Here is a 22,971-nt window from a genome sequence, read left to right on the forward strand (position 1 = left end):
CAGGCACAACACTACGATCTAGTAATTATCTAGAAAAAAAAAGGAATAATTATCGAATATTTAATAATGACCGCCCGCGGCCGACAACTACTAGCACAGCGTCTTGCTCCCGGATCCCCGCAATCGGATCGAATCGGACCGCAGCGGACCGTTCGTCGCGATCCATTGGATGGCGGTTGATGGCGTCGTCAGAGGGTGGCGCTCAACGCTCGCTTGGTGTACTCATAGACCACGAACAGGGTGGCCGTGGCTGGAATGGTGCGCAGGACAGATGGCAGCAGGCCGCGGTAGAGGGCCAGGACACCTTCGCGACGGACTATGTCCGCTCCCACGGCGAACATGCTCTCGTTGAGGTTCTTCACCTGTATGCGGCTCTTAATTACGTCTGCAGGAAACGTCGACGTCCAGAGGCAGACGCCTCCAATGGCGCCTGCGATCATCGTACGTAGCGGTCCAATATCATCTTTGGATTGATCATCCCTGCAAAGGAAAATAATAATTATGCCAAAGTACATAACAATTTAACTTCCATTTGAATAGACTAACGAAGATCAAGTTATGTATGTTCCTAAACCAATGCCATTGTGATTAAGTTTGCTGTCTAGCTAGGGATTTTGTAAATGACTAAATTTAACTATACTGCCAATTTGTATGATAACTGAAGAAGAACGTTTGTTGTTCACTCGTAAACATTAATCTCATTAATCACTATCTACGGAATTTATTTGTACTCACCTGCGGAGTATTTCACGAGTTCCCTCGTAGCTGCCGAAGAAAAAGAAGTATCCGGGCATCTCGCGCAGGAAAGTCGAGCTCAATCCTCGATAGAAGCCCTTGATGCCTGCGGAGAAGAGATTAATCAACGGGTTAGGCCATTGGTGGTGAAGAAAATAACGGAAATTGACACGTGAGGATGGGGCTATCTATTGAATTGGCTTGAACATCAATCAAAGGCGAAACGGAAACGTGCTCATGATCTGCCGACTTGAGGCCGTCAATCAATTGTGGGGCACACATAGGAAAATTTCCACGACTGATAGTGGCCCAACCATGTGCATTGGCTGCAACTGCACGTTCCGCTTCCCGTTTTCCGATGCTTTCCAGCTATACTCGTAGTAGTAGAACCCCAGTATACCCTAGATGTGTACAGATCTATCTCGCACTACGTCACTGCTGTGCGTGGCATGTTTCGAGCTGCTGTTCGATGTGGCTAAGAATAGTCTTATCAGCTTCCATAGAAATCCCTATTTCGCTTTTCGCAATCTGCGTAGTAAATACTCAATATTTATGTTTTGGAATATAACGCGAGGAATGCCAGCCTTCCTCGTGCTCGATTAGATTGGATTGACTGGCTTTTTATAGCCTTAGCTGCTTTTCATTGGCTTATGCTTCCTGTTTATTGCTAAAGCAATTTGGAAAATATTCCAAAAATGCCTTAAAAAGCACTATTTTCAAAATAATTAATGACCCGCAGATTAAGTTTGAGACAAATTAGATCATAAAAAGTTTATAGTTTCGTATGTCAGACGAACAGTAGACCTATTAAACATTTTTGTTACAATTTCCAGGGTATTTAATGAAAGGTGATCTGCAGAGATTATGGTTCTTAAAAATAGCCAACATTGCAACGTTTTCAAGATCGCATTACCCTGGCATTCACTGGCGTAATTTAAGTCCCTGTGTATTGCATGCAAAATGAGTGCTGAAGTTTTGTAATTGAATGAGCGATAAGAAGTTTTTGCCAAGCGATAAGGTCGGCCAAATCGAGTCACTTCTAATCGCCATTGAAGTTATGTTCGTAAGATCATAAGTACAATTATGTATCTGAATTGAAAGTTAAATTAAACCGCCATCGGAACGTCGGTGGATCCGGCCACACCAAGTGGATCCGATCCCCAACCATGTGGAGTGCTTCATTTGTGTGGGTGCGATGCGTATCTGTGTTTATATCGCGCACTGCGATGCGATAATTGTGAATTATTAGGAGGAACAGATCGCCGAAAGCCACGCGGAGATAATCTAATCGGACCGCTCGAGGCACGAGAACAACAACAGTGGGTTTCCCGGTTGCCCAAGGCTACGCCCCCCACAAAAGATTCCGGGATACGTGCGATCGTTGTGAATCATTGTGTGTCAATATATCCATCCATTTAATTTGGGCATTTAATAGTGCCCTAGTACAGTGAAGACACGTAACAGTGAACTGCAAATAGCTTCTGAGTGGACAAGAAACTAATTTTAGATTTATGGGTTTTCTGGTTCCTATGTTCCTTATTAACTTTTTAGACTCAATTTTGGTTCAGTTAAGTTTATATATGATGTGCACTGTACTTTCAATTCACTCAGATATGCTGACCATTATTAAACTCAAACGATGATCAGAATCATGATAAATTCAATATGTTTGAAAGGTTATATACGAATGCTTACTCGGACGTTATATGCTCTTTAATTTAAGGAATATAAGTTTCATATAGTTTTTAGTGGTGTAGTGATCAAGAAAATGGGCAATCACTTGCTTGTTTCAGTTCGAAGATACAAAAGTATCTAGATACAAACGTAATTTAATAGATACAAAGCCAGGACACTCACCCTCGGTCCGCCAAATGTAGCGCGTCAGTGTCCAGGGTGTTCGTATGTCCTGCGGATGAGCCGGTTCAACGAAGTGCTTCATCTCGCGCAGCGCCTGCAGCTTGCACTTGATCAGCTCCGTGGGGCAGAGGGTCAGTGTGGAGAAGCAAGCGGCCAGGGAACCGGCGCAGGCGTTCTGCACGGTGGTTAAATCGCCAGCCGTCTCCTTGCCCACGCAGAAGGCAACGAATTTCTGGCATCCACCGTAGGCGGCGAACAGCACCGAGTTCTCGGCCACATTGGCGAATACGGCCGGAACGGAACCGGCGTACAAGCCGCGCAGGACGCCATCCTTGCGGTATGTGCTCAAAAAGCAATCCAACATGCCGCGATATGCCTCCGGAAAGGTCTGCAGCTTGACCTTGACCGTGTCGAGGGGCTGGGACACATACACCTGGGCTGCTCCGCCCAGGGATCCCGCCAGAAAGTCGATCAGACCCTCGACGAAGTTGATGTTGTTGCCCGTACCGCCACCGTGCATGTCTAGACGTCGTACGAATCGCAGGAAACCGCCGACCACGAACAACAGGCCGTCGCGTACCGCTCTCAGCGTCGATTTCACACTGATCGGCCTGTTCAGCCAGCCGCTTTTCTTTTTCTCTCCATCGGTTTCTCCATCTTCCTCTTGTCCCTCCTGTGGGTGGGGATGAGTGGTGGGGTATATGAGCGAGCGGTCCAATAGGGTTGTCAGCTTTCGTTTACACATCGCATGAGGGGAGTGTTCCCAATTCCACGCCAAAAGTGTGGTGGAATTGAAATCACTCATAGATTGTCGCAATATAATTTATTCTATTGTGGGTATTGTGTGTAATTCGATCAACCAAGGCAGCAGAATAATATTATTTTAATGATCAAATTAATATTCTAAACGAATATCACAATTATATATATGTATACAGATTCCGATGGTCTAATAGATTAACACATAATATTATAAAAACTAACGTCATTTTATATAAGATTTCCATCTGTTAGTCGATATAAATATTTCCATGATCGATAATTTCGATAGGGTCGATTAGCATAGGCTGTCATAATCATTATATAAAGTGAATATTTCTTTTGTGTGCGTGATAGTGTTATACTACAGGTGATCAGTTGATCGATCAGCTAACTATGCTGCCAAATTGATTGCGATAACTTGATCGAAGTGAATGTATCGATAGCTTGTTCGATCGCTTTCGACAACTCTACCTGCAGGGCGCGTTCGTAGGCCTCGATGATTTCGTCGGGCGTCATTATCAGCACGCTGCTACCCGCCTGACTGCTCCCAATTCGGGGGGGCGGCGGGGTCATCTCTTCATCGTTGGGTGGCGGTTCGGGTGGCGCCTCGTCGGTCGGCTCGCTCTTCGGGTGGCGCTGTTTGATCGGTTCCGGTTCGAGGGGGGCCGGCAGCGGTACGAATTCTGTCGCTTCGCTGCCGGCCTCTTCGTTATCTCCATCTTCATTATGGTTGCTGCTTGGCGCTGCGGCGCTGGCGGTGTCCCGCTCGCACTCGCTCATGGGCACGGGCGCGAGAAAGGGATGGGGCGCTGGGTCCGATGGTCGTGCTGTCCCTTTCTGTCCCTGCTCGAGCGATTTCCGGGAGAAAACGGCAAATTTTTGGTGTATGTTAAAATTTGTTATATTATTTTCTGGGTTTCTGAGATTGTTAATGAAAAGCCGGTGGGTTTGTGGTTTCCTTTCAAATAATTGTTCGATTTACGGTTTATTAATAATCGATAATTTGATTACGCCATATGCATATATAGGTGTATATATATCATGTGGATCAGATCAGCGATCTCTCTCCCCTTCTCTCTTTGTGTCTGAGTGTGTTTGTTTATAGTTATTATCATGGTTTTTGGTTTTTTGTTTTTTATTTATTATTTTTTTATTTTCATTTGTTGTATGTGGTGTATATCTCGTTTCATTATGCTGTATTTCCTCTCCTTTATCGCCATCTACGCTCTTATATAAATTTAATAATTTACATTAAATCATAACTTAGTTGTACAAATACCATTTAGTACAGTTATGGGTAGTTTATATCGATATATAGCCCCTATGCCATACTGGATACGTATTATTTATAATTAAAAAGTACAAAAAAAAGACTTCGAATACTCGAATACTCATTCCGTTAAGTGTTAAGATGCTTGAGCTAAGTTCCTGATCGGTCGCGTATTGTATCTATGCATATTCTGCTTTACTTATATAGTGTGCATCTTCTTGTGCCGCTTTTTTTTATACTCGTATTCTTTGGATCGCTGAGTTTGCAGTTTTGGGATGGGAAAAGCTGAAGATGGGGATTGGAAAGCCGAATTTTGGGGATCTTGGAGTTTCCGCCCACTTGTAACACTTTGTACTCGTTTATATGCATTTACTTTCACTTGGTGTAAAAATATTATTATCAACATCGTTTCTTATATCATTTATACCTTTTTTTTTCTATCCAAACTCAGCGGCGAATTTGCGTTTAAAAAAATGTTCTCATCAGGCTTATGTTTTTTATCGTTATTTATGTTTTCTGTCGCATTCATATCTGGGTTATATTTATATATATATATATATATATTTATAGTAATTATGCTTCCTATACAACTATACATATTTCTTTTCTTATTATTGTGTACAAATACAAAATCGACTTGCCAGCCGTCGAATGCCAGAGAAGCAAAACATAAAACACACTTAGACGTATTGGCACACATTTCGAAATGAACATTCGAAACTTTATAATTTCGTTTCAGATGATTCAGTAAATCGCTTAAAATGCACATACTTTTTGACTAGACAGAAATTGTAAAATAAATAATCGCAGTTGCAGCTTGAAGGTACATTAAAATGAATTCTTAAACTATTTTTAAAAAATCAGTAAAAAGAATATGGGGTCTCGTAACATCGTCTTATCTTTTCATTTATTTAAATTTGTGTTTGCGAACCCTTTATTGAGAACTATTATGCATTATAATACATATTATCAAGTATAGGTTCTTTGAAATCTGCAAAAAACAAAAGGACTATTCGGAAAAAAAAAACAAACTATGAATTAAACTACTGCATTTCGCTGGCGCGGTTCAGGATGTCCTCCACTTGGAGCCCACAAAGTGCACTTTAATCCGAACGTCCCTGTTCCCGATACGCAATTTCCGTTTTCCGATTAGTAGTAGGCGGGGAAGGGATGGTAGTTCGACGGATTGGAGGCGTGATGGTTGGCGGATGGCAGAACGGGCGGTGGCCTAACGCCCGGATGGTAATTACTAGACGCCACCTGATGGTAGGCTCCAAAGCTCCTGGCCATGTGGCGATTTTGGGCCGCTGCCGCCGCCGATTCGCCCAGGAGGCGTGACTGATCCGCCGTGCCCAGCAATCGATTGTTTTGCTCCATCAGCAGATGGGCCGTGGGATCCACCAGCAGGCGGTGCTGATCGGCCGCATTCGAGGCGGCCAGTATGCGATGCTGCTCCACCGTCGACAGCAGTCGATGGTGCTCCAAGCTCTCGCGACTCTGGTGCTGCATCTGCGAGGAGAGGAATGAGCGATTGTTGCCCACCGCCATGTTGGCCGTATTCGGTGTCAGATCCAGCGAGGCCATGCGCAGCATATCGTGATGCGTGGGATGGTTGTAGGGTAGTTGCGGTGGCGACGACACGACATAGTTGGCCGTGCGGCTCAGATCCACCGATGTGGTCTGGTCGTGCTCCTGCTCGCCCAGCTGCTCGCTGAGCATGTTGTGCATGGCGGCCGCCGACTGCTGGTGCTGCTGCATCGCATGGTGCTGGCCATGACCGTGCTCCTGTTGGTGCACAACCGAAGCGGCACCGGCACCACCACCGCCACCGCCGCCCACCACCGCACCGCCCGCCTGCTGAGCCTGCTGGCTCTGCTGCTCGCGATCGGAGAGTATGTCGTAGATGTGGTGATGGTAACGACTGCTCGGCAACTGGAAGTTGTGATGGTAATTGCTGCTCGCCGCATTCGATCTGGAGCTCATGTCCAGTCCCTGGAGATCGGATAGATCGTTGGCGGCACTGGCCGCCGCTGCCGCAGCAGCTGCTGCGCTGGCCGCCGCATTGCCACCGTTGCCGGCGCCACCCTGGCGGTACTCCGCCGGCGAGTCCAAGTCCTGGCTGTTGTACTTTAGGTTGCTGGCCATGCTCTCGTACTTCGAGTACATCAGGTCGATCTGCGATTGCGGGAACTTCATGCGCATATCCTGGCCAGCGCTGCTGTTAATAAACATTATAAAATAAAATATGAATTTAATTTAATAATAGAGCATGAAAAATAGGACGAGCATCTGCACCTGTTCTGTGGCATTATGCTGTTCTCTTCGTCGCTGGACATCTGGTTGTGCCGCGAGATGTTCTGCCGCTGGCGCTCCTGGTGCTCCTGCTCTTGGACCGCCCGCTTGTGGCGCATCATGTCGCCGTTGAAGTTGTAGCGCGGTATGCTCGGCGATGAGGCGGGCGAGATGAGCTCGTGTTCCGGATAGGTGCTGCCCACGCTGGAGGCGTTCCTCCTCTGCGGTTGGAGGGCGGGTAGTGGCGATGAGGCGGACATGCTGTTGGCCCCGCCTCCACCGGCACCACCGCCTCCTCCTCCGCCGCCGCCGCTTGAGCTGCCCGCCGGAGTGCTGTTCGATCCGGGACCACCGCCGCCATTGCCAGCGCCAAACATACCGCCGTAATCTCGACCCGGTGATATCGGCGGTGGCGATGGCGGTGTGCGGTGGTGCGACGAGGAGAAGCCATCTGAGTCCGGGTGCTGCGGACGGGGCGTGCTGCCCGCATCCACGTCCACATCGTTCTGATTCTGGTTACTCTGCGGATTCGTCGGCGTCGAGGCGCTGGGCGATATATTGCAGGCACCCTGGAACATTGGCAGCGGTGGTATCTGCATCGGAAAGCTGCCCAGATTCTTCATCATCTTTAGCTCGTTCTCCAGGTTGTCCATGCCGCCACCGATGCCACTTCCATTCGCCCCGCCCGAAGATCCCCCGCTGCTTCCTCCTCCGCCGCCACCACCGCCTCCTCCACCCGTTCCACCGGCACTGCCCGCTCCAAAGCGCTGCGACTCGGGATCCACGTGGGCACTCATGGGACTGTCGCTGTTTATGTGGTTGTCGGTGGGAACCTGTGGGATATGTACAAGTGTTATATATCAAAAGTCCTTCTATGATAATTAAAATCATCATCAAAATTTGCGAAAAATGGCAAAAAAATTATTTTTTTAGCAAAAAAAAAAACAAATAATAATATTTCAAAAATTCGAATATGTACAAACGGGGTTTTCTCCATAACTTGGCTAAAAACGTCATCACCGCTAAAATGACGACTGTTTTATGCTGCTAATAAGCATAGCTAACTATCCCTATCACTACTTTTATGATTTCAAAAAATACAAATTTTACCAAATTTTTGCATTTTTGATAAGGGGTACCATCATCAAAATTTGCGAAAAATGGCAAAAAAAATGAATTTCCAATTTTGAACACAGTTCGATAGGGAATATTCCTACGAATTCAACGAGGTATGACATTCCACTTTTGGACAACTATTTTTATTGCTATTGAGAAAATACTAATTATTTTTTAGCAAAAAAAACCAAATAATAATATTGCAAAAGTTCGAATATTTACAAACGGGGTTTTCTCCATAACTTGACTAAAAACGTCATCACCGCTATCATGAAGACATTTTTGTGCTGCTAATAAGCATAACTAACTATCCCTATCACTACTTTTATGATTTCAAAAAATAAAAATTTTACCAAATTTTTGCATTTTTGATAAGGGGTACCATCATCAAAATTTGCGAAAAATGGCAAAAAAAATATTTTTTCAAGTTTAACCACAGGTATGTAGGGAATTTAAATACGAGTCCAACGAGGTATGCCATTCCAATCTTGGACAAATATTTGTTTAGTTATGTCAAAAAAACCTATTTTGGTTTAAAAAAAATCAGGTAATTATGGTAAATAAGGCCGATCATTAAATTACTAAGTTTTTGTATAGACTTCTTCAGGTGACACATGGCATATGGGCACTCACCTTGAGGTCGCTGCTCTCGCTGTCAATCATATTGCCAACGGAGTTGAGGGCTGCCTCCACGAGCATGCTGGCCGACGAGGAGCCACCGCCGACGCCCACGCCCACGCCGCCGCCAACTCCGCCCACGCGGGCATTGGCGTTGTTGTAGAAGGAGCTCATGAAGGACTGCGAGTGGGCCAGGGAGTTCATCTGCATCTGGGGCTCATCGCCGCCGGCAACGGAACCGCCGCCGGTCGCAGGACCCGTTGGCGTTTGTCCGCCGCTGCCACCGCCCGCGCTCCCGCTGCCTGCTCCGCCGCCGTAGTGCGACATGGCCGCTGCTGCGGCGGCGGCGGCTGCAGCATTGTTGTTCGACTCGACGACGTCCAGGAAGGAGCTGTTCTCGTCCTCCTCGCGGCTGTGGGCGCTGTGCTGGTGCTGCTGGTGCGGCTGATGCGGCTGGTGGGCGTGGGCATGGGCATGGGCGTGAGCATGGGCGTGGCTGGCGCTGGCACTGCTCATCAGGCGGGCGAGGAAGTCACGGTTCTGGCCTAGCAGTTTGCTATGCTCATCGACGGCGCTCGGCGGCACAGCGAATCCCAGATCCGGACCTGGACCGGAACCACCGGCCAACTGGCCACAGGCACCACCACCACCAGGGCCACCGCTGTCGCCCGGGCCACCGCCTCCACCGCCCGCTCCCTCGCCACCGACATCGCTGGAGTCCTGCACCTCCTGGATCCACTTCTTGCTGCCCTTGCTGACGACCAGATTTTGGCCGAGAGCGGCGTTCATGGCGGCCGCATGGCGGTAGTCCTGCTGGCCCGCGCTCTGGCCGGCGGGATGCTGGTGCGGGTGTGCGTGCGAGTGCGAGTGGGCGTGGTGCGGGTGGGCGTGCGCATGAACGTGCGAGTGGTGCGCTTGGTGGGCGTGAACGTGCGGATGGTGTTGCACAGCCGAGCCGCCGCCACCGCCACCACCGCCGCCACCATCGTCGTCGTCCTCGTCGTCGTCCTCCTCCTCGTCCATGCCCACGCCCACACCGACGCCCATGTGGCCCATCATGTGGCCCAGTTTGGCGGGATCCTCGCCGGCTCCGGCCATCGCTGAGACCGCTGCCGCAGCCGCCACCACCTGTTGCACCTGCTGCTGGGCACTCAATCGCTGGGCGGTGGTGGTGAGGAAGGACTCGACCAGGCTCAGCTGGGCGTTCTGCTTGCGACGCACCTGCTCCAGCCGTGCGTTCTCCACCTCCTCGTCGTCGGGATCGCCGTGCAGCTGCTGCTGCTGTTGTTGCTGCTGTTGCTGCTGCTGCTGGTGCGGCAGGGCATGGGCGTGCAGCTGGTGCGGATGGTACTGCGGATGCTGCTGCTGCGGATCGTGATGCAGCTGCTGGTGCTGCTGGTGGAGATGGTGCTGCTGCTGCTGATGCTGCTGGGCGTGTTGCTGTTGCAGCTGTTGGTGCTGCAGTTGCTGGGCGTGCTGCTGTTGGTGCTGTTGCTGGTGCTGCGACTGCTGCTGCTGCTGTTGCTGTTGCTGCTGCTGCTGGTGGAGATGAAGTTGCTGCTGGGCCGGCACGACCGGCTCCTTCTTGCGCTTCCGCTTGCGAGCGCCCGAGGAGGCGACGGCCGAAACGGAAGCGGAAAGGGAGGCCGTGGCCGATGGCACCTTGTCGCCGAATATGCTGGAGATCTTCGAGCTGAGCAGCGAGAGATTGGGCTCGTTGCGACACAGGTCCTTGATCGACTTGCCGCTCTTCTTGATCGCCTCGAATAGGTTGTCATCGCTGAACTCCGCGTCGCTCTGCAGCGATCCGCTTAGCATGGAGCTCTGGTCCTCGAGGCTCTTGCGCCGCCGGCGCGGTGCTTGCTCTGTGAACGAGGAGGGGGAGACGACGGCCGCATTAGGGCGTGGCTGCGCCTGCGCCGATGCCGCTGAAGCCGGCGTAGCCGTCGCCGTCTGCTTACCCAGAAAATCGACCTTCATGCCGCCGGAATAGGCATCGAAGGTGTAGGCCACGCTCCGCTCGATCTTGGGCATCTGCTCCTGGGTGTAGTTGTGCACCTTCTTATAGTGGAACTGCAGGCACTGCTTGGTGGTGAACGCCGCATTGCACTCCGGCTCGGCGCATCTAAAACGGATATATCAGTTGATTAGTATAGCCACAAGATCGGGATGAGAATGCAGTAAAAGTGCACCCACTTGAACGGCCTGACGCCCGAGTGGGTCAGCATATGGATCTTGAGATTGCTGCGGTTCTGGAAGAGTTTCTGGCACCGCGGACAGCTCACCACCGTCGAGTTGCGGCTGTGCACCTCCTTCGAGTGGCGCTGCAGTGCCGCTCGCGATCCTAGAAGTTTTGAACATAATTTACACTGAAAATCTCGTAAAACTTCAGCCATATCTAAAATGAAATTGTATGAAGAAAATGAAATTTCGGATTGTGGTGATTTTGAAAGAACAACTTAGTGATAATCCATAACCAGAAACCAACCCAACAACGAACGAACCAACGAACGTACAACGAACATAAAACAAAAGCCGAATCACATAAGGCACGAATCACAAGACTATAGTTACTTTTGGAGGATCTGGTTGGGTTGGGCTATAGCAATCATAAGTTCGGATTGGGACCATACTCTATTAAAAAACAAATGGCAAAAGAAACGAAACTCCAACCAAGGCAAATCATTCACTAAAAGCGTTTACACAATGCAGGCTACGATCTGGATTGGTACTCAGTATGCACTATGACTGAAGGACTGATATTTTGGAATATTATAATATATAAATATATTTTTTTATTTTCTACTAAAAACTTTTATCTCGAACTGATGAATTCAAATTTTAGAGAGAGTTGGATTTAACAGAAGTTCTTTGATTTTTTGTATTGAATTCTTATAAACTTTAGTATTAGTGTTAGCAACTCATTTTTAGTAAATAAAACAATTCCTCTCTTCATTAACTATCCATTATAACTTCCTTATAATTTTTGAAACGCTAATATCGAATCAAATAAGTTCAGTCGCTTCAGTGCGGATCTAGGATGTGAATGCAATATACGATATTTCAATTATGATTTATAGCATATACATAACTTAAAACAAACCAACCGATAAAGGTTAAGTAAATAGATATAATAAACCAATTTAGCGGATGTACAACCAAAAAATTAGCAACCAAAGAGATGAGCGATCGCAGATGCTTTTAGTGTTACACATATCGCGGTGTTGCGGTGGTGGTGACTTTGAGGTGTTGTATCTTTGTTAGTACAGCTAGTTTTACAGCTAAGCGACTTTATACGATATTAGTTCATTTGACATTATTGTGTGGTTCTATAGTTTTTGTGGGTGTGTTCATATGAGCAAATCAAGGTCACGGTTACCACTTAAAATTTATACAAATTTCCATTAAAATAGATCAAATTCTAAGCCCCATATTGTTCAAGGACTTAAAATAATATTAAATCAAATACGACTTTTAAAGGTTATAGTAAACCTTACATTACATTTTTAAAAAGAAAATAAATGGGGTATTACTTTTTAATAATTATATACTAAAAATCATTGTGGAAACTGTGAACTCGATTCGCTGTTGTTGGTACAATCAAATACAAGTAGGTTGATTTATGCAAAAGCAGTTGGACGGCATTCGCCGGTATACATACGACATACGCTATTTATGCTATTTATGATATATATGCTATACAATCGATACGACATACTATACACTAGACACGAGCTTACGACATACGATATGGCAGTCAGTTGGCCTACGATGCGGCTACGTTATATGGGGTTACGTTACGCATACGCAATGGTGTACGATCACAGTTACGGTCTAGATAATTTGGGATCCTGCGAGCGTTCCGCTGGCAACTTACCGCTGTGCATGCGCTTAATGTGCGCCTTCAGTTTCTGCGGCTGGCAGAACTTGCGACCGCAAAAATCGCACACCGGTCGCGAACGATTCGGATTCGAGGCGCATCCGTAGGTGCGATGCATCTCCAGGTAGTTGAGCCGCAGGAAGAACTTGCTGCAGAATTGGCACTGGTACGCCCCCTTGCCGTCGTGCTTCTCCGCCGCATGCTTCATGATGTTATCCTTGCCCAGCACCGGTTCGCCGCACACCTTGCAATGGTACTTGCGGATGGTCAGGCTCATCGAGGGATCGTGGAAGACGGAGCAGTGGGTGCGATAGTACAGGGGGTGCTCGAACTTCAGATTGCAGCCGCCGCAATCTGTGTGGGTGGAAGCAAAACTTTGGTTAGTCCATGTCTCTAGTAGACGGAGAAACCTATTTGCTAGCATTGGTAGCATTCTCTAAACAGATGCAACATTTAAACGGGCATTTCATGGGATACATACTCGTCTTTTCCGTGTGCTTTTTGCGCCACATGGTGTTGCAGTCGTCGCTCCAGTAGAGCAGCTCCATTCCATTTCGCAGATCGCGACAGCTGACGAAATACGCCTGCCGATCGATGGACACCAGGTTGACGTTGCGCTCCTCGTAGCTGGGAGCCGGTCGCACGAATCGCAGCCAATTGGAGGCGTTGGGATTGTCGCAGCACAGCAGATACGACTTGTCCGCGCCGGCCTCGCACATCTCGAAGATCCACTTCATGTCGCTGCCCTCGCGCACCTCGCCGGTCTGCACTGGCTGTCCGATCAGTGGGCCCAGTTTGGTGAATGCCCTCACCTCGGTGCGCGCGAACACGCCGGTCACATTGGGCTCCACGTTGTGCAGCTCGAATTCCGCCGGCACGGAGGCCTCGGCGAAGGTGATCAGCGGCTTGGTCTCCAGCTCCGACAGCTGCGACGACTCGTCCATGTCCATGTCCATGTCCTCCATATCCTCCATGTCGTCGTCCTCGTGCCGCTGTCGCCCGCTGGCCCGCTTCGCCTGCCGCTGCGCATCGGCCTTCAGCTTGGCCAGTGCCTCCAGATTCCGACGCTCTATCCACTCGCCCAGATCCACTGCATCGGTCACATTGCCGCAGGCATTCCGCAGCGGGCACAGCTTGTGATCGTGGGCAATGGAGCACTCGCGGCAGGATTGATGCGACCGGAAGGCAATGTCGTGCTCGTCCTCCTCTTCGACGAAATTCTGCTCCATTTTCATTTCGCGGGCCAGCGCCTCCTCGTCCAGCTCCTCGTCATCGTCGTCGTCCTCGTCGTTTCCGCCCAATCCGGCGCCCGGTTCGTCGTCGTGCTCATCGTACGAATTGGGTGGCATCATGGCCGCCGCTTTGGCCGCCTGAGATTTCTTCGAGCCCTGCGACTTGGAGCGCACATGGAAGTTGCCCGCCTGACCATTGCTGGCGGTGATGCCATCAACGGCATCGGCGGGCGGCAAAACTGGCAGTAGGTGGGGGTGCGGCGGCTGGTCTTCGTCCTCGTCCTCCTCTTCGCTTCCATTGGCCGCTGCAGCGACTGCTGCTGCTGCGGCCGCTGCTGCCGCCGCTGCAGCGGCTGCTTTTTTGAGGCACAGGGCATTCGGCAGGGACTCCTTGCTGTTCGCCTCCAGTTCGCTCTTGATCTTCTCGGCGATGCGACAGTCGAGGACCTCGGGCAGGGCGGAGGATGCGGCTGCCGCCGCAGCCGCTGCGGCGCTGGCCTTAAGTGCCGCCGTCGCCGCCTTGGCCTCCTGCTTCTTGGACTTGGCGTAGCTGAATCCGGCTCCTGCTCCGCCGGATCCCGATCCTTTGTTCTTGCCCGCAAATCCGTTCAGCGCCTCCGAGGTGAATTGCACGCGCTTCTTGTAGCGCTTGCGTTGTGGCGGGGTGGGCGTGGCCATGGGAATGGAGGCCGCCGAGGCGGAGTCACCATTTCCGTTTCCGCTCGTGTTCCCATTTCCGCTGCCGTTGCCATTGATCGAGGATTCGGCTGGGGCGGCAAAGTCCTTGGCGCTGAGATTCGGCTCCAGCTTGAAGTTGCCATCGAAGCCTTTTGTGGGCGTGTTCGCGGGGGAGGGCGGGGGCAGGCTGAAATAGAAAGGGATGCAAAGAAAGTGTATAAGTGAGTTGTCTCTACATATTAGTTTATTCGATACCTAAAACCCCATTTGAAATGTATGAGCTCTATGCTTAAGCTCTTTAAAAACTAATTTCGAAAGCCAAACGCTACGATAATTGAGCAACTAAACATTTTAACATATTATATGTTATCTAAAAAATAACTATAAAGTGGATTAGTTTTGAAAAACGTGCGGTGGCAGGATTAAAGGTTTAGCTCAATAGTTGGCGGGGTATCTGAAAGTGGGTCGTTGGGACTTATTTATTTCTGGTCTAGGAGCCAGGAGCAGAACTTATCCTCCTCCTCTCCTCCTCTTTGCCCTTCTCTACATTTCGCACTGTTCTTACACGTTGTTGTCGCCTTTGCGTTTAATTAATTTTGCTTACGCTTTGCCGGCTGTTTCGCGTCCCTTTGGGGGGTCAAAAGTTGGGTGGAAGACGGAATCGGCGGAATCGCCATAAGGGAAGTCTGGACCACTGTCAGGACAAAAGAATATGGTGGCAGAGTCCAGACAGCCCAGGAATGTCATTATAGTTGGGACTTATTTGTGTAAATTAATGGTGCAATAGTGCTCTAACAAAAAAGTTATATGCAGATGCGACCTATATCTATAACATTTACGTAGAGTCGGTGGTATACATATAGATAGATGTATGTATGTTGGATTTATATATTTTTCAAGCACACTTTTTTATGCACTTGTCAGCAACTAGTAGTTGCAGGGTAATTGCAGCGTACAAATCACCCAATCTACGGAAATCTTTTTCCTTTTCTGGTCACCTGCATGGGGCAACTTTCGAGTTTCGCTCGTTTTGAATTCATGCGGAGGAAATTCATCAGCGGCCGCATTGAACTCTAGTTAATGCTGCACATGCCACATGGTTTCCTTGCCATACGATTTCAGTCACCACACCGCCCCCACCCCCCCTGCTGCTCCTAATCACCTCCCCTGGCGTTTGGACGCCCCCGCCTTTCAGTTCCTCTCTCTCTGTCGTTGTACGTCCCTGTGTTATCGTTCATTAAATCCTCCACCTTAGAACCATAACAACAATATCGAAAACAGCGGCAACAGCAAACGATACCGTTCTATCCAGCCATCCCCTGCCATCAACATCTCTGCCATCGTAGCCTTCCCCTCGGTATCCACTTACCCTGCTCCACTTTGTCTCAACCTTCCACTGCCAGTGCCACCCCGCCACCCCGGCACCCCCATCGCGCTACTTTGACCGCAGAGAGAGCGAGCATGCTCCTGGTTCCAGTTCCATCATCTGACGATGGGGGTTCGGCACTTGGATCCCTGGGCTGGGGTTCCTATTCTGGTGAATGCGAGTGTCTCTACCATTAATGTGCTGCTCGAAGGCCTAGCGGGGGGAGGTGATTCGTTGGCCGGTGGGTGGTTGCTGTGTGGGTGGTGCTGGGCGGTGGTGGGGTGTGTGTGTGTGTGTGGCGGCTTGGCTCAATGGGGTTTTGGGGAGTTTTGGGATTCTGTTTCGTGTGCGATGCTCGTTGGCGCATTAAGCACACAGCCAACGACACAAACGAGACCCACACAGATACACACACACACAAGCACACGGCACACACCATTACTAATACACGCGCACTGCTACAAAGACAATCGCACAGCAATTTTGTGCTTTTTGGCGAAAATTCGCAGAAATTGGCGACATGGCGTATACGAAATGCGAATTGGCAAAAGGCAACGAAGGAAATAGCGGCACGATGAGTTGGGCGGACTCCTGGGGGGTGGTGGGCGCAAGGTTGATGGGCGGTCTGTTATCTATTGTGTGTATGTGTGTGCTGTGGGAATCGCACTCGCACAAGGAGATGCGAAAAAGAGCCTGCTGATTAGTGGGCAAAAGTCTACGCGTGTGCGGATGCCGAAAGAAGAAGAATCATCGAGCAGTCGAATTCCACAGATTTCCTGGCAAAGTGCGGTAAAATGATCTGTAGGGCTCTCAATTCGGAATCAGAGATGATATAAAGTGGCAGGAGACATTTAAAAGTGTCCCTGATGAATATTAATTCCCGATTTATAGCAGTTTAAGGATATCCAGGATATATCATAAATAAGATACAACACATTGAATCATTTATTGCAAAACAAAGTCTGAACTATTGTAGATTTTAGTTTTGGGGCATTCAAGGACCTCTTTCAGGACTTTCTGTGTTCGATTTTGGAGATACATAGACAGACACCTTATGTTGCCGCATGTGGTGCATCGTGTTCTGCAGTGATGATCGAATCGAGAGAGGCTCCATTGTGCCAAAAAGGACTCGCTTGTGTGTGTTATCCTGCCAACGGCCTCCTTCGTGTGGCATTCGCTTCGTATGCCAGCCAATGCCAAAGGAAAAGGCCGATAAAGAGCCGGAGAAGCAGAAGCAGAAGGAGGAGGCGGACTTGGAGGGAGAAGCACACAACTGAGATTCAGACATTTCTGCATTGGCATTTTGCATTCGGTTGATGAGGTCGATGGGCAGGGAGAAGCGGGGAGAAGCGGTGCCCATATTCAAAGCGCCAAATGGCGCGCTCGACTGCAATGCAACAGCAGCAACAAAAAGTGTGTGGCATGGCCAGCGGGCGGAGTGGGGTAGGGGCGGCAATGTGGGGCAAGGGAGGAAAATTCGCGACGCATTCACGTTGCAAGGATACGAAGGAAACTCCCAAGCACTTGTGTGTGCGTGCAACCCACTCTCCGCCTGCTTTATACACTGATCGAAATTGGATTATAGATTGGTTCTCCACCAGACATGGATTGGATTACACACGTTCACGATAAATCAATAATGAAAATAGTCTTAAGTATAAGTTAGACAACAAATAGCTTCAAGGATTATGGATGCCTTCTCCAATATGAAACATTATTTCATTTCACTACCAGTTAACATATTATTGTTGGCGAAGGATTTCCTTTATTTTTTGTTTGCTACCAATATGAAAGTCAGAAAAGGCGATTTGCCTGTCCAAACAATGTAGCATTGTTCTTAAATTCTTGCCATTGTTTAAGCTCAATATTTTTGTATCCGTGTATTTGCATGTGTGTGTGTTTGTGTAACTGGGCGATTGGCAACATGGCATGCAAATGCTGGCAGCAACAAAAACAACACTGCCGCCCATGTTGCTTGAGTTTGCGCCTGTGTGCGCCTGTGAGTGTGTTGCTTTTTCCGCTTCCGCTGACATGGCGGCAGCGACTGCGAGTCGAGTTGAGCACAGCGGGCTACGGTTCCGACTACGGTTCCGACAACGTACGGATAGCACGGAGTACGGAAAGTACGGAATATGAGGAATATGAGGAATATGGTCGGATATATACGGAATACGGCAGCGGCGCCCACGGAGGCGGCAGCAACATGAAAGCTCCGTTGCATGCAACCGCATGAGTACCGCATTTGTGCCTTTGTATCACGCGGCCAAAAAGGGGTTGATGATGGAGCCTGATGTTGGGTGGTAAGTGGGTGGTGCTGCTGGCGCTGGCTAGGATGCATTCGGGCATGAATCGCTTTTACATGGATCGCTTTTGTACCGCTCCCCACCGAGCTTCTTCTTCATCTTCGCCTCCGTCGCCGCCTCCTGTGCCACTTGAGCCACCACCGCCAAAAAAAAGGGGGGACTTCCCGCCCCCTTCATGTGCAACTTGTGTGTGTGTGTGTGTGTGTGTGAGGTGCCCAAAAAGCTTTCCTACAACATGTGTGCGAGTGTGTGGGCTCATATCTGCGAACAACTATCAACAATGATGGCCAGCGAAGCGTTGCCATACCTCTCACTTCCAGCCGATTCCACTCTTTTGTCTCCTCCTTTCGAGAGCAGGTTAATTAACAGAACAAGATGGAAACACGAAAAAAGGCTCTAGAAGCATCCTTGACTCCTAGATACTCGCTGGCTATCAAAAATTCTCTTTGATGCATGAGTTTTGATACCATAGTACCACATTGCCACTAAAACTTTTACAAATTGGCATATGTTCATTGTTGGTATCATCTAATGGAGTCCTAATGTGAATCGAATGTTTATCAATATCTTTATGCATTTACACTAGAATTTTCTATTTAAAAGTGAGAGAAAAGATATAAGATTGATTTTAAGCTCCCACTTTCCGAGCCCCTATGATCATGATTATAATATGTTAACTAAATGCAATCACTAAAAGAACTTTTCAATTCTAAGTTGTTAGTTACTAAACAAACTTCTAAATACCTGTTGCATATGCCAATCATTATTTACAAACTTATTTCAAGAATTTTAAAGGGGGCGCATTAACCTGACTAAAACTTGTACAGATCGCACATCTCAATTAATTGAAATGGATATACATATTTAAAGCAAATCAATACTCACTTGTTCAGTCGATCCGTATCGTTATCCGCCAGGTTCAAAAGGTAGGCAACGAACTCCACATCGTTCTTGAACTGCAGCCGCGTGCGCATGTGCTCCCACTTCTCCGCGTTCTTGGTGCCTATGTAGATGTTTTTACTGTAGTTCTGATGGCGGTACTTTCTCCTTTCGCTGGCCGCACTGCTGCCCCCGCTGCCGCCACCATGTTGCTGCTGTTGCTGTTGCTGCTGCTGCTGTTGGTGCTGGTGCTGCAACGCCGCCGCACTGGAGGAGTTGATGCCCAGGCTGAGGGAGGAACCGCCGCGGGAGTTGCCGCCACCGGTGGCCATCAGATCGTTGCTGCAATTGGTGCCCTGACCGCCCGGGCCCAAGCTGCCGTGCGTCGAGCTGAGCGCGTGGTTGCTGTTGTTGTTCGTGGAGAAGCTCGTGTTGCTGTTACCGCCCAGCAAACTACTGGGCGGTGGCGGCGCAATGGTCGTGGCACTGCTCCCGCTGGCCATGTCCAAGGCATTGGCACTCTGCTGCTGCTCCAGCTGGGCGTTCAGCTTGGCTGCGGAGACGGCTGCTGCCGCCGCTGCTGCTGCAGCTGCCGCTGCTGCAACGCTCATGTGCAGGCCGCTGCTTTCGGCGGCGGCCGCACTGCTCAGATGGGCGGAGGAGAGGGTGGCGCGGCTGTCCAGATGACTGCTGGCCACCTCGTCCTCGTCGTCATCATCTTCGTCCTCCTCCTCACCCTCATCGTCGTAGGCAGCCGGCTCCTGTTGCTGCTGCGTATGCTGTTGCTGCATATTGTTGCTCGCCGGCATCAGATGTCGCAGGTCCGTGGGCGTGAGATCATGCCCATTGCCCTGATGCTGCTGCTGCTGCTGCTCCTGGTGCTGCTCCTCGTCATCCTCATCCTCTTCCTCCTCGCCATCCTCCTCGTCGTCATCCTCATCATCGTCGTGCTCCTGCTGCTGCGACTGCAGATGGTGATCGGCGCGATCACGTGACTTGGTGTTACCGTTATTGTTGTTGTTATTATTGTTGTTGTAGTGCTGCTGCTTGTTGCCGTTGTGCAGCGCACTAACTGCTGCTGCAACTACAGCTGCCGCTGCTGCAGCCCGTTGCTGCTGCTCCGCCGCCAATTGTTGTTGCTGCTGCTGTTGCTGCTGTTGCTGCGACACATCCTGCTCCTCCTCTTCGTCCTCCTCCTCGTCGTCCTCCTCCTCTTCGTCCATGCTGCTCTGCGAGCTGCTGCTACTGTGGCCATAGTTGTTGTTGTTGGCGTTGCTGTTAACGGAGTTAGCCCCATTGTTGTTGTTGTTATTGTTGTTGCTGCTGCTGCTCGTGCTGTGCGGCAGCTGACCCGCTGATCCCGCCGAATTGTTGCTGTTGTTGCTGATGCTGAGCGCTGCTGCTGCAGCTGCTGCTGCGGCGGCCGTTGCAGCGGCGCGACTCAGGAACGGTGGGCGTGGCACGAGGGGCGTGTCGGAGTTATCGGAACTATCGTTAAAATCGAAAGCACTGAAATCAGCGGCATTCGCGGCATTTGTTGCACCTGCTGCTGCTGGATTACCGCTGCTTGTTTTGGACATGCTGCTGCCGACGCTAGCGTTGCTGCTGCTGCTGCTGCTGCTGCTACTGCAGCTGCTGCTGCTGCTGCTGCGACTGCTGCTGCTGCGACTGCAGCGTTTGCTGTTGTTTTTGTGATTGCTGGTGTTCTTGTTGCTGCTGCTGACTTGCCGCCGCTTGGCTGTTGTTGTTGTTGATGCTGCTGCTGCTGCTGCTGCTGCTGGTGCTGCAGTTGCAATTGGTGTAGCTGCTGTTAGTTTTAGTGTTGCCTTTGTTGCTGTTGCTGCGCTTTGCCGAACGCTGCTTAGTTTTTGCTATTTGTTGTTGTTGCTGCCGGCGCTGCTGCGACGCGAATGCTTGTTGTTGCTGGTGCTGCTGCTGTTGCTGCCGGGGCGGTCTGCCTCCGATTCCGCTTCAGATGGCGCCTTGCTCTGCCTCTGCTGCTGCTGTTGTTGTTGCTTCTGCTTCTGCTTCTTCTTCATTATTCACACACACAAGTCGCGCGTGCGACCCACTACACTTTTTGTTGTTGTTGCTGCTGCTGTTGTTGTTGTCGTTGTTGTTGCATCGCTTTTACAGAGCTTCTTGCTTTTCAGTTGTATACTGCAGTTTTCTGTATTTTGTTATTTTTCGAGAAAAACGAGAAATAAAAAGCATACGTGTGAAGCAAAAAGGAAAAACTGAAAACTGGCGGAGCTGTCACTGTCCACGTCGACGCAGACGCCGACTGCGACTGCGACAGCGACAGCGAGGAGCAAGGCGAGATATGTAGCAGTAAAAAAAAAAATACCGTTAACCGAAAGCCACTCGCTGAAGCTCCTGTCCTTTCGCCGGGTGGCAACTCTACCACTGGGATTTTCTTGTTTTTAATATTTTTATTTTTTTTAGTATGCTATCACCAATTTTTTTTATATGTATTCATTCTATTGGGAATGTTTACTTTAGCGGCATTTTTTCGCCAGCCCGGTGGAATTTCTTTATTGGTAGTTATTGAACATTTTTAACATTAGTCAAACAACGTGGGATCTATCACTCGAAAAGGTCGTTTAGAATTTGCTTACTTTCGTGGCATATTCTTGGCTTGCGGTTGGGTTTTTGTGGCCAAGAGTGCTACTTGTTATGAAAACTCATGCTCCAAACGCACACACACAGACACGCACACACAACGTTAGTTTGCGAATTTTTGAGAATTGTATTTCCACTATAGTCACTTGCGAAAAAAAAAACAAAAACAGAATATAATTCGTTGAACAGTTGTTCTTAGATTTTGACAAGTGACTTGCAAGCTGCTGGGATTTTTTGTTGTTATTGTTGTGTTCGCTGTTTCAATAATTTCGTTACTATTTCTTTTTTTGGAGGACGAGGGTGTGCGTGCAAGTGTATTGGTTTGACACCCAACGAAAGGACTAAAAAGAGAGTGGGAGAAAAGAGGGCGATAGAGAGAGAGAGCGCACGCGAGGCGGTGGCGGTTTTCGCCTTGTGCCAATACACGGTGAGTGGCGAGGGGGAACGGGGAGCTGTTGGTGGGTGGTTTGGGTGGTGGGGGTTCGGCTGTGCTAGACGCCTCGCCTTATTCTGCTCCTTGAGCCTTCTTGCTGGTAGCCTTTCTTACACACAGATTTCCACAGCTTTTCACTCGAAAATAACTTGTCAAAAAAAAGGGTTGCACACTGTTGTTTTGCGATCTGGCACTTCTTTAATTATTTAACTGCTGCTACTGTTGGCAATTCTTTTTCATTTTTTGCTTTCTTTTTTTCCCCTATGCCTGTTCTTCTTGGGCTTGTGTCGTCCGCCGTTCGTGATTAGCGATTTCTCTGCGAGCGCTCATATGCCGTTACTCGCTGGTCGCGACGGAATGAAGGACTTTTTATTTATGTGTATGTCCTCGCCGCAGTCGCAACGGATGGCAGCGACGCCGACAGCGACGGCGGCGCCGGCAGCGCCACTTCCTCCTCGGCTCTCCGTTGCGAAAAAGTCCTGCGAAGCCGCTAAAGCCCCCCCAAACCCCAAAAATCACTCACACACACACAATCAAGCGCCTGGCTTACGGAGAGCCTTTCTCCCTCTTTCTCACATACGTGCTTACTCGCTCTCTCTCTCGCTCAGTCTCTCTCGGTCGCTCTCTCTTCCCTTCTCTCTCGCGCTCGCACTGTCGAAAAAGCTCCTCGCTGAAGTCGCGACTTCGGCGTCGTGTCCTGTCGCTGTTTTTGATGTCGCGATTCCTTATCGGTGTGCGTGTATGCGTGTGTGGGGGTGTTCCTGCCAGCCCGCGTTTGCAAGTGTGCGTGCACTCGCGAATTGAGATGACGACGACAGCAACAACAACGATAACCAGAACTCTGCTGGTTGGATATTAGTCGCGATTGCACTGTTAGAAAATATTTGAAAAAAAAGAGTGAGAGAGAGGTGAAGCGGCAACATAGTTA

The 22,971-nt window shown here is 49.4% G+C and overlaps 2 protein-coding genes across 2 annotated transcripts; both read right to left on the bottom strand.

Moving 5' to 3' along the window:
* Window positions 1-68: 68 nt before the first annotated feature.
* LOC117148580 (mitochondrial ornithine transporter 1) lies at window positions 69-4,280 on the bottom strand. The gene is made up of 4 exons (XM_033316047.1): window positions 3,826-4,280; window positions 2,593-3,265; window positions 736-841; window positions 69-480 (listed from the first exon to the last, which is right to left on the bottom strand). The coding sequence occupies exons 1-4, from the start codon at window positions 4,132-4,134 to the stop codon at window positions 189-191; spliced, it is 1,380 nt and encodes a 459-aa protein (XP_033171938.1). The 5' UTR covers window positions 4,135-4,280; the 3' UTR covers window positions 69-188.
* An 86-nt stretch (window positions 4,281-4,366) lies between these two features.
* On the bottom strand, window positions 4,367-22,409 carry LOC117148581. Its single transcript, XM_033316048.1, has 9 exons — window positions 22,158-22,409; window positions 20,895-21,158; window positions 18,995-20,753; window positions 13,012-14,627; window positions 12,528-12,884; window positions 10,847-10,994; window positions 8,666-10,775; window positions 6,920-7,749; window positions 4,367-6,839 (listed from the first exon to the last, which is right to left on the bottom strand). Exons 2-9 carry the CDS (start codon window positions 21,025-21,027, stop codon window positions 5,774-5,776), a joined length of 8,019 nt encoding a protein of 2,672 aa, XP_033171939.1. The 5' UTR covers window positions 21,028-21,158; window positions 22,158-22,409; the 3' UTR covers window positions 4,367-5,773.
* Between the last annotated feature and the right edge of the window lie 562 nt (window positions 22,410-22,971).

The sequence above is a fragment of the Drosophila mauritiana genome, chromosome X, assembly GCF_004382145.1.
Source record: "Drosophila mauritiana strain mau12 chromosome X, ASM438214v1, whole genome shotgun sequence".
NCBI classification, from domain to species: Eukaryota; Metazoa; Arthropoda; class Insecta; order Diptera; family Drosophilidae; genus Drosophila; species Drosophila mauritiana.